The sequence below is a fragment of the Gloeophyllum trabeum genome (assembly GCF_000344685.1).
Source record: "Gloeophyllum trabeum ATCC 11539 unplaced genomic scaffold GLOTRscaffold_00009, whole genome shotgun sequence".
In the NCBI taxonomy this organism is placed as follows: Eukaryota; Fungi; Basidiomycota; class Agaricomycetes; order Gloeophyllales; family Gloeophyllaceae; genus Gloeophyllum; species Gloeophyllum trabeum.
This window is the reverse complement of record NW_006920418.1, coordinates 92,810-103,679: the sequence shown is the minus strand read 5'-3', so window position 1 is coordinate 103,679 and position 10,870 is coordinate 92,810. Positions and strand designations below refer to the sequence as shown.

Below are 10,870 nucleotides of genomic sequence, written 5' to 3'. Positions count from 1 at the left end.
ACTCTCGCCCCGGGCCAGTTGGAGACCATCATTGCCCCCCTCGTCGGCTCTGGTGTATCGATGGCACTTGCGCCCACTGGCGTAGTGGCTGTTTCCGGGAGTATGGTCCCTGTCACGCTTGGTCAGGCGCTGCAGAGCGCCATGGGTTCTGTACCAACAAGTGTGACTGCTGTCGATGGCTCATTGGCAGCTATCGCGACTCCGGTTGCCAAGAGCTCTAAGGTGAAGGTGGGGCGTAACTTAAGGACCCTCTGATGAGCTTCCATTTTATGACCTCTATAATTTGCCTCGTCGGATAGACTGGAAGCGGCATAGCAGCTTCGCGCGGATTCTATGACCCGTTTTCCTTTGCACCGGACAAATGCATTCGGACCACTAATCGGAGTATCTTAGCGTACTACCTGTCGCTCAAACTTATATCACACATTTTCGGTAAGGAATTACCTAGGCAAATGATATAGGTCTGGGATCCGAAGTCTGAGAGTGATTGGTTCGGACAGTGCCGAGACGATGCCAATGCTAACAGATGTTACCGCTACACCAATCTCCGGGATGTCGTGGGAGCATCGGCGTCTTCGCGATCCCTGCTGTTGTGGGTATTGAGCACTCTAAGTTCTAACCATCAGACGGCAACGGCAAGTCGGTGGCTTCAGCGTACTCTTTCATCCTGCGCTATCACTTCTGAAACCAATTGACATGCAGTATACGAGCCATGTAGGATGTTGCTCACCTCGCGGGCATGTGCATTGGGTATCGACTAGACTAACCTTCGCACGATTGGCGTTCCATGAATCATATGGTGCGTACGGAACAACTTGGGAGCAAATACACGCTTCTGTAACTAGTGCATTGCTCGGCAGCTACATATACTAACGTGTACTAACGTCGTGGTCGCGATAGTTACTGGAGAATATCGTCGGAACGTCTGCGGCAATCGTGAGGGCGCCATTGCTGGGATGCACCTACACGACGTGTCTCCCTGGAGCTGCAGCTACAGACAATACATCAGCAAATTCGGCTCCATTATCTTTTCCGTATTGGTCGAATTTACGGGGCGGCTATCCTCCGAGAAATGCTTGATAATGTCCCGCCGACCTCATGATCACACTGGGATAAGATAATTCAGGTACATTATGTTTTGTATTCCTGCTCGGGACTGTCAGCGCCACAGGAACAGGTATGCTGCGCCTACTAATTCATGCGGGTCCTCACTGCACCGCACGGCGCTTATATAGGCCCGCGTCGTGTATAATTCAGCTCAAAATCATTGAACGTCTCAGGTTGTGGAACGTGCTCGCCTTGGGTACGCCTTACCGCCATGCTGGCATGGCACTATTCAGCTGGCTGACATGACATTCCCGGACGCTCCTAGATCACCTATCTCTGCCATTAACGTCTTACGTGTTATCTGACTGTATAGTAACTGCGGTGAGTAAGACTAACGGAGCTCTCTGTCTCCCAGAATACCTTTTACTGAGCTTCTCCCATTAGACGACAACACCATGAAATTTATCATTACAGCTACAGTTCTCTTGCTCACTCTTGTCTCCCGAAGCCATGCCAACGCGCTCGATGCTCGACAAATTCACTGCGACATAGCCTGCCTTCCACCGTATCATTTCTGTGACCCGTGCGGCTGCTATACGACCCCGTGCCCTGCACCCACCAAGACCCTCTAGTATCGAGCGGCACTGTCTTGTGGGACGATGGTTCTTTGAATTCCCTAGCGACTATATGATATAAAACTATAGCTCATACGAATGTTGTGCTATCGTGGTTTTATTCGTCACTAAGGGATCCAGTATGTTGACGGCCGTGAAAGCGGTTTATGCGAATCACGCCGCTCCATTTCTGAGCACTCCAACTCCATTCAATGTCAGAAGAAGTAATGTGCTCTGGCGAGCACAACGATGCTGTCCGACGCCCACTTATTATGTGATGAATTCTTGACAGTAACAGTTTATTACTCGCGTAGATGATAATACTCCTGCATAGTAGCATAACTTGCTTACATCACTTGAATGAAGTTGCGTACTTTAAGGAGGCGAACGTCCTCTCATCTCGGGAAATACCGGGCCAATCACGTTCAGTTCTCGGTGTCTGTGTCGCATGGCCATCGGCCAAGGACTGCATTGCCGTCCATTCACTTGGTCTCTCTTCTCGCTTTCGCCGTATCTGCCTTTCAGAAGACTCTCAGAACCTGCAAAATATAGCCATGGGAATGTTGGGAATTCAAGCTTGAACCATGCCATCTAGCTGGCGCTGCCAAGTTCCATCCTCAAATCCCCAGATCGCAAGAATGGGCGTGCTCTATCTCCCGCTTCATGGAAGTGATGCTCATAGAGGAACATCAATTGCTAGTAACAGGCTCATCTTGAAGAGCGGACGTACAGGAGTTTGGAGGACGCTTAGGGTCGTTCCTTTTTTTTGGTATGCTGCCAAGACCAATTCGTTGTTACGCAGTCATGATCTACCTTCGCTAGTTTCACAACCGCATCCCAAGTCATGCTGGAAATTGAAGTCATTATAACATAGCACAGACCACTTAGCTGTGCGAACTACATCCAGTCCTTTTGCTGCCGCCAGGCGGAGTCCACTTTCGGACATACATTTTGAGTTCCAATGATATCCGTGCTGTGTCGCCTAGATGGCCAATGTAGGCTTTTTTTCTTGTTTTTTTTAAGTAGATTTAAGCTGATCCAAGCTGAGCAATCTCAAAGAAGGAGGATGTGGCCTGTTGCGCTTGGCGCGCTTGGTGTGGCGTGAACGCTCTTATGCTTGCGTGGCGCTCGAGAGATGTATATAAGACGCGCTTGTTTCTAGGCTCACTTCAGCCTTTATCTCGCTCCGCAACTCCCTTATCCCTTACACTGGCGGTTGAATTGACTAGTACACACGTTCTCTTTCAACTATCGGTACGTGACACGCCATCGTATCCCTGATTCTATGGCTGATTCAGCACACATTCTATTATGAAGCAGTGCAGCTCCGACATATTCGTTCAAAAGCCTTGCTGCGTGCCATTATCTGCCTATATAGGAAGCAATGCCGCAGCTTCTGGACCTCCACTATGACCTCTTGACTGTCCTGGTATCGTACCTCGGCACGGAAGACCTCTTGAGTGTCGCTCTTGCAGCACGCGCCCTGCGGGAAATATCCCAAGATCAGCTCATCCGTTCGGTTTATCTAAGGAGGCTCGATGCAATAGACTCATTCTGCGAGTTCGTACTTGCGGACTCCCCCAGACGGCCACAGCTGCTTGTCTCACTCAAGGTAGAGGCGCTGGGCTGGGACATCGGCAGTACAACTAGCCGGGAAATCTTGGAGAGGCGTCTGGCAGAAGTACTCACGTCTTCCACTAATTTGAAGAGCCTCGAGTTTCCTGAAATATCAGTAGACAATCAGGATTCGTTGCCTGCATTACGGCACGCGCTCGACCTGAGCTTCAGTCGCGTTACCGAGCTGTATCTATCTGGCAAGTGTATGACCTCTCTCCTGGGCGAAGTTCTAGCCGGGGAGTCTGCTCGTCTTCGCTTCCTCTCCGTCCGTCTTCTCGAAGCGGATGAAGCGGCGGACATCCTATCCTTTCTCGCGCCCTGCCGAGATACCCTGGAATCGCTCCAAATTTGCAACTTGCCCATGGAGGCCCAACGTCTTCTCTTCCCGCGCTCCCCTCCCATCCAATGGCCACGCGTCCACTCACTGATGCTGGCTGGCTCCCCACTGACGCTCGACGCCCGAGATCTCCAAGCAGCCTTCCCGAATGTGCGACACTCCAGCATCCCGCCCGGGATGATCGTGGAAGAGTCTGACTCCGATCAGCAGGCCCCGGATACTGCCACTTGGAACTCCCTAATTTCATATACGGGTTATATGGACTGTCTCCTGGCTCTCGGCGGTAGGTGCCGAGTACTGCATCTGCTTCCTTGCGAGAGGGTCTCGGAATGGCAAGACCCTGCGTTTGCGTCTGCCCTCGAATCGACACAGCCGCGATACCTAACTCTGGCCGTACAAGACCATCACTTGGATCGCTTGTGCGAACAGTCCTTGTGGCTCGCTGCACCTGAGCTTGCCTATTTGAGCTTAAACTTCTGGGGGTATGACACCATCGATCAGTTGTGTGAATCGCTGGTAAGTCTCGCGTCGGTAAGTACAAGTATCTCCCGTGCTGATAATGGATTATGCCAATAGACTCGACTGTGCGACGCCCTGAAGGTCACGAAGTTAGCGTATCTGTCGGTTCGACTGCCCAGTCCGAGCTATCACTCCGATGACGAGCTCTTGCAAAGCCTTATGGCGTGCATCCGGTCTGCCGTCCTCCATGGGTTTTCATCACTCAAGTACTTTGAAGTTGACATCCACTATGGTCCATATGGTACGCAGGGCCTCTATGCGATACACCGAGCCATGATCACACCCGCGAGCCCTGATGATATAGCATTGGAAAGTCTCGACCTATCTAGTGCGGATACCCTCAAAGTTTCGCTTGCTGAATGATTTCAGTGTCTACCTCGCCAATGTTCTGCCTTGTAGAGCATAGCCTTCCCAGCCATGCTTGTTCTTTACCAATTGTATCCTGTGCATACTTAAGCACCGCGATTTCACTGCCAGTGGTCTATGGTGGTCAGATACATCGTGTGTTCTCCGGAAGCCGTGACATGAGATGCTAAGACATCAACAGCCCGTGTATAATGCGAGTCAAGTGCACATATTGTCCATCACTAATGAAAAGAAAGAAGTATGGAATTCCGAAGAGCCATAATATGGCGTTGGGACCAAACACGTAGATGGGAAGTATTACGGCGAATGCAAAGACCCGTAGAAATGAATGAACTCGCAGCACCATTGAACCGTCCAAGCCAGCATAGCGCAGGAGTCAGAAATACGTGGGATCATGGCTCGGGGCAGACATGTCGTGTCGGAGATCACCGAGCCAATTATATTTTGTCTACCCCGTCGGCCAAGGCTTCACCGTTTCGTGAAGTCCTGGATGTGAGCTCCTGCTCTGTGTGTTTCTTTCGAACCTTTCTTTTAATTCTCCATGTCCCATTTTGGTTCTTGCTGTGCTCGCATATGTACCCGACGTCCCAGGCCACCCTTCAAGTGCTTCCCCCACATCGCGACCGGCACTTGCAAAGGTATCGTGTCCCGAGAAATCCAGGTTTTCTGGTATAGTCAAATCTCCTGTGAAGTTCTCGCTAAACGAGGAAGCGCGATCCCAAAATAGAAAGGTGAGACTTGCCGCGCTTGACGTGTGGCAATGTTTGACCTTGTGTGGCTATTGAGATAGGTATATAAGAGACGTGTTCCTTTGCTTCAGGCTTCCTCCCTCTTATAACCCTTTCTTCTCATCTGACGGCAGACGGCGTGCTTGTCTCCCGGCGACAAGCCTATCTACCTTCGGTAGGTACAGTCCTACTCATACTATGGCTGAGTTAACGTATCTTTTGCTGTGGCCCAGCTATTTCGCCACGTCCACTCGTCACTCACGATGCCGCGCCTCTTGGACCTCAACTACGATATTCTGGCCACTATGATGGAATACTTGGAAACGGACGACCTTCTGAGCACATCTCTCACCGTGTCCAGCCTGCGGGAACTATCTCAAGATCGGCTCGTTTGCTCTGTGAAGCTCGGCACGCTCGATTCAATAGCTTCATTCAACAAATTCATCCTAGCTGATTCGGGCAGGAGGCTACGGCTGTTCAAGTCGTTAGAGCTCCTCCCCGAGGGTTGGTCCATCGATAGTGAGCTGGATCAGAGGTCGCTGGAGATGTTTCTAGCGCCGGTGCTCGAATCGGCCGACAACCTATCGAGACTCGACCTAGCGCTCGTAGACCTTCAGGGTACTCTGGACGCATCACCTCGGCTTCGGGATGCCCTTCTTCTGACCTTGCGTCGCGTAGCCCAGCTGCGGCTCTCCGGGAAAGGTATGATATCCCTCTTCGGCGATGCCTTGGCCAACGGGTCCGCCTGTGTCCGCCACCTCGCAGTACGACTAGAAAGTGTAGGACAGGCTGGGAGTGTGCTCTTTCTTCTCGCACCAACTCGGGCGACTTTGGAATACTTATGGATATACGACACAACCCCGCGCCAACGCCTCTTATTCCCAGACCCCGTCCACGTGCGCTGGCTGCGGATGCACACCCTGATGTTAAGCGGGAACCCCCTGCTGTTTGACGCTCGGCATATGCAAGGGGCGTTCCCCAATATCCAGGAACTGTCCATGACTGGGATAGTTGCGCCTAGCCCTGATCCCCGGTGGAAGGACCCCGGTTTCGAATGGGGGTCTCTGCACACATACTCAGGGCACCTGAAGACTCTGCTGTCCCTGCGCATTCGAGGTCAAGTGCGCTATTTGGAATCCGCGAGTCCAACAGTGAGTCGGCAAGTACCTGATTTAGCGGCCGCTCTCAAATTGGCACGGCCTCCGACGCTTGTGCTGCAGTCCCTCGACCACGAATTTGCTTACCTTGGCGAACCTTGGATTTGGGAGGCTGCTACTGAGCTACGCACTCTGATATTGTGGGTGATAAGGCCTGCCCACATTGACCAGCTGCGCGACTCTTTGGTGAGTCTCAGTCGGATATTTTGAAGGCTTGTCACTGGCGCCTGGTGACTAATATCTCTCGCCAGAGTCGACTGTGCGCCGCGTTGAAGGTCACGAAACTCTCGTGTCTGCGGCTCGCCGTTACCTGTGCCCAGCCCGAGAACGAGGTCTGGCAATGCCTCGCCACATGCATCCGGTCCTCTGTTCTAGGCGGGCTTTCGTCGCTGCGTACTGTGGAGATCCGCATTGGTTTCCGTGACACTGGTCGCAAGGGCCGCGTCTACAGGATCCGCCCACCCACTGGCGCGACAGTTGGACGAACAAACGATATTGATATGTCATTTGAGGATTTCGATGTAGCCTCTGCTGACTCTATACAGTGCTCGTCTATTTCGTAGCACTCTCGTAATGACATTCTGTTCACAAGGCCGCGCGTTGCATGTGCCCTTCCGTCCGTAGCTACGTTATGCGCACTTTTACAGGTGCCGACGAGATAAGAATAAGGGGGGGGGGGAGTGCCTAAGATACTGCAACCCCCAGCAGTGAGCTGGGACGCTTAGTAACGTGCATACTAATATACAAGACATCCAGATTAATAAGATGACTCCCGTGAGTCAACGGTTCGACAAGTAGATACACGAAAAGCGCGACTCACCAGGATACAATGTCAAGTCGAAAGCTAGCCAGGAGTCTATCACCTGCGAAAGTGGTACCTACTCGAGTCGCCCGGGTGACTAGATGAGTCACTGAGTATATGCGTGGGGAATCGAGTGCGGTATGTGGGACAGCGTCGACGGCGGGATTGGCAATGCACGTCCCCGGGGGGTACGCCAGGACACGTTGGGTGGATACGGCGTGACTACCCAATCACAGAACGCGGAGATACAGGTCGGGGGTCGGAAAGGAGAGGAAGAAGTGTATATTATACGAGAATATCCGATAACTTTACAGCGCGAACCAAAACCAAGAAAAGATACAAAGCGAGGCACATCACCTATGACTGCTCCTGTCTTCTACGCGTATGAGGTGTACCCAGACCTCGCACGTGATAATCCTCCCCGAAGACAAGCTTACTGCCCCTTCACCACAATGTCCTCGAACTCGCCGTTCTCGATCATCTCCTGAATGATATCCAGACCGCCCACAAACTCGCCGTTCACAATGAGCTGGGGGAACGTCGGCCAGTTGTTCACGACCTTCAAGCCTATGATATCATCAGCCGTGACTCTTCATCAAACCCGAACTACACTGAAAACCACTCACCCTGCCGGACGCTCTCGTCGCTCAGGATATCAAAGCTCCCGAACTGGACCCCGTGATCCCGCAGGATCCCCACCGTCTTCCTCGAGAACCCACACCGCGGCGCATCCGGCGTGCCCTTCATAAACAGCATCACCCTCTGCTGGTTCATCAGCCCCCTCAGCCTCTCCTCCAGCTGCGCCGGCGTCTCCCCCTCCGGCGGCGCCGGCAGCGCATCGCTCTGCGCCTTCGGCTGCACACTCGCAGGCCTTAGGTGCGCCGCAATCGCATTCGTGAGCGCGGGCGCGTCCGCGCCGGACACGCGCGCGAGCAGCGTGTGCCCGCGGAGGACGACGAAGGCGGGCACGGCCTCGACCTCGAACGACTCGGCGATGTCGGGCTGCTCCTCCGCCTCGACCTGCAGCACGAGCAGCGCGGGGTGCCGCCGCGCGAGCTCGAGCACGACGTCGTTCATCTGCGCGCAGGGCGCGGCCCACGGCGCCCAGAAGTTGATGAGCGAGACGCGCGAGAGGTCTTGCGAGAGCAGCTCTTGGAAGTGCGTCGGCGAGGTGACGACGTGGAAGTTTTGCGGTGTGGCCATTTTGCTTCTTCTGAAGTTGTGATGGGGGAGAGTCGTAGGAGAATTGAGTAGAGCAGTGAGTACTGCAAGTGAAGAAACCTGCTCGGGTCTCGGCGGGTGATTGATAAGATCGTGTGTGATTGGTGAATGCTTGCGCCATCCGAAATCTTATCAGATTTGTATTTTCCTCTCGGACAACGCCGGTCCAATCAACATCTACCGTTTCTTCTCAATCTGGGCTCGATAATGATACAGCTCCGCCAACTTGAAAGGGAAGGGTGCAGTGTGGCAGCATCGAGGACACATGCCTTGAGGCTGCCTGTGCCTGTCGCTGCAAGGATGCTGGATGTGGTCATGAGCTGGTCACACAGCCTCCCGCTCTTGAATATTCACGTATGGCATATGAGATACATTTCTAGCCTGCTTATCCTTCGGATTTTGACGAGGATTTTTTCTCCTTCGGCCAAAGATTTATAACTGATGTACGGTACCTGTTCTGGGTGGGCTATTCAAGTACCTAACTCAAAATTTCTTCCCGGTGTGATGGTGCAGTGCTCTCCCCCTTTTCCAGGGCCTTAGCATGCGCTCTGGTCTGCATTTATGGTGAAGCCTTATTTTCTGCATATAGTCCTGGGTGACCTAGGATCCCAGTGTACTGCTATACTAGTATACATCACCCCCTATACTTTACATGCCTCGTAGAGAATGCCCCCGGTGGAGGTTGCTGTCTTTACCTGGGATGTTATATTTTCCAGCATTTCATTGATCTTCATAAGGGCTGCATGTTCAAGCACCTTGATCCATTGTCCCATGGTGTTGCATATGGCCTTGGTCATTTCAGAGGTTTCTTCATCCTTCAGGAGGTAGGCTACGGCCTGCACAATCTCTGTGCAGGTGTTGCAGGTGTCTTTGATTGCATCTAGGAGGATGCTCAACAGTCTCCCTAGCAAGATTTCCTCCATTTCAATTACATATTTTGATTCAATAAGATAAGTGCAGGCCGCATCAGGATCCCGGACCATGTCGGCTGGGGCCCAGAGTTCCGGTGCCAAAGTGCTGCATAGGTTATGTGGCAAGAGTAATTCCGGGGTCTTCTTCAGGTGGGAAGAGGCTGTTTTGGCACCTCGCCCTCAATAAATGTATCATGTAGACTAGGAGTAGTAGAGGAGAGTGTAAGCCAGATACTTGTAGAAGAGAAACAGAGTCACCAGGAGAGGAGGTTAGCAGGAAATATACTCTATGCTGACACCTTGCCATAGGACCCCAGACAGGTGCCAGCTGGTATAGAGTTTTACGAGTCCTGAGGTACGAAGGATGAGTCCTTACGCGCAAAATATGCCTGCGTGCCGAATGTTGTACCCCGTGAGAACCTTTTGTGCCGAGAAGTCGTGGGAGTTATGTTTTGTATTGAAGACTACATTGTTGAAACTCCGATTGGAAGTCCGGTTGTATGTGAGACTACAAAACCACTTCTGGCGCATTTTTGTAGTCTCTGGGACCATTGTTTGCTCATTTGCGGGCTCAATTCTTCGTCTTATCTCTCTTTTATTTTTTCTAGTCCTGGGCGTATGCTATACGGGTCTACAACAATATTTTGGTGAATTTATCAATTGTGTGTCTTGTCCTAGTCCGCATGGCGGTTTTACTTTTATTGCTTATCGTGGGAATTGACTATTGTAGTGGCTTGTAGTCAGTGGCTGAGGTGCGGGCCGCGTCGGTTGGATTCCTGGACTCTGATTGGCTCCTGCCTTCTATGACATAGGCTCTCTGCAGGTTCACCTGATCTGCAGAGCCATTACATCATTTGTTAGGATTGGATTGTATCGGACGCTTTCAGCAGCCACAATAACCAAATAGGTACAAACAGTTTCGCATTTTTGGTAATTGTTCTACTGGATGTACTTTTCCTTAGTCCGTTGCTCTATACTAGCCTCCGGTTTGTGTCTGTGTCTGTGTCTGAGTCTCTGGGCATCTTTAGTGTCCTTCTGGTCTATCCCTGCCACGTCTAATAGGTTATGAGCCCAACACTCTGACCATAAGGACATCTTTGGCAATTTTCACCCTTATCACTTTCCGATCTATTCAACATCTACCTCGATCTACTCACCATGGCTATTGGCAATGCTATCCTCAAGGGTCTTGAGAGTGTCCCAGAGCTCAATGACTCCAACTGGTTCACCTGGTCCAAGCCTATGATCAAATTCCTGAACGCCTGTGGAGCACAGTATGTCCATGATCCTTTGACTGCTGCTGTTCCCAAGGACAAGGAGGTTTTGGATGGAGAGATTAACTGGTTGATCTATGGGAAGGTCTCTGAGGATTGGCAGTATTTGGTTGCTGATGTGGAGCATGCTTGGGAGTCTTGGAAGGCATTGAAAGGGCAGTTTGAGAAGTCGACTATGGGCAGCAGGCTGAAGGCACGTTCTGAATTCCACAATGTTGTCCACGACCCCTCGAAGCCCATCTCCCACTATGTCCAATCAGTTATGGCTGCCAGGGCT

At 51.9% G+C, this 10,870-nt stretch overlaps 5 protein-coding genes across 5 annotated transcripts; 3 read left to right on the top strand and 2 right to left on the bottom strand.

The window, feature by feature from the left end:
- Positions 1-3,045: 3,045 nt before the first annotated feature.
- GLOTRDRAFT_94327 (uncharacterized protein) lies at positions 3,046-4,497 on the top strand (the record flags this gene model as incomplete). The annotated part of the gene is made up of 2 exons (XM_007869088.1): positions 3,046-4,131; positions 4,192-4,497. 2 exons carry the CDS (start codon positions 3,046-3,048, stop codon positions 4,495-4,497), a joined length of 1,392 nt encoding a protein of 463 aa, XP_007867279.1.
- A 994-nt stretch (positions 4,498-5,491) lies between these two features.
- GLOTRDRAFT_94326 (uncharacterized protein) lies at positions 5,492-7,096 on the top strand (the record flags this gene model as incomplete). The annotated part of the gene is made up of 4 exons (XM_007869087.1): positions 5,492-6,379; positions 6,449-6,571; positions 6,637-6,887; positions 7,033-7,096. The coding sequence occupies 4 exons, from the start codon at positions 5,492-5,494 to the stop codon at positions 7,094-7,096; spliced, it is 1,326 nt and encodes a 441-aa protein (XP_007867278.1).
- A 322-nt stretch (positions 7,097-7,418) lies between these two features.
- On the bottom strand, positions 7,419-8,489 carry GLOTRDRAFT_121870 (glutaredoxin). Its single transcript, XM_007869086.1, has 2 exons — positions 7,814-8,489; positions 7,419-7,754 (listed from the first exon to the last, which is right to left on the bottom strand). The coding sequence occupies exons 1-2, from the start codon at positions 8,388-8,390 to the stop codon at positions 7,621-7,623; spliced, it is 711 nt and encodes a 236-aa protein (XP_007867277.1). The 5' UTR covers positions 8,391-8,489; the 3' UTR covers positions 7,419-7,620.
- A 397-nt stretch (positions 8,490-8,886) lies between these two features.
- On the bottom strand, positions 8,887-9,391 carry GLOTRDRAFT_94324 (uncharacterized protein; the record flags this gene model as incomplete). Its single annotated transcript, XM_007869085.1, has 2 exons — positions 8,887-8,961; positions 9,104-9,391. The coding sequence occupies 2 exons, from the start codon at positions 9,389-9,391 to the stop codon at positions 8,887-8,889; spliced, it is 363 nt and encodes a 120-aa protein (XP_007867276.1).
- A 1,086-nt stretch (positions 9,392-10,477) lies between these two features.
- Positions 10,478-10,843, top strand: GLOTRDRAFT_130295 (uncharacterized protein; the record flags this gene model as incomplete). The annotated part of the gene is made up of 1 exon (XM_007869084.1): positions 10,478-10,843. A coding segment is annotated over one exon (366 nt), but the record flags the coding sequence as incomplete, so codon positions are not given.
- Positions 10,844-10,870: the final 27 nt, after the last annotated feature.

What these genes read in the sequence shown, in the direction of transcription:
- GLOTRDRAFT_121870 (XM_007869086.1), bottom strand. Translation starts at nt 8,390, where the DNA reads ATGGCCACACCGCAAAACTTCCACGTCGTCACCTCGCCGACGCACTTC. An exon ending in CGACGAGAGCGTCCGGCAGG is followed by an intron (nt 7,755 to 7,813) that starts GTGAGTGGTTTT and finishes ATGATATCATAG; the next exon opens with GCTTGAAGGTCGTGAACAAC.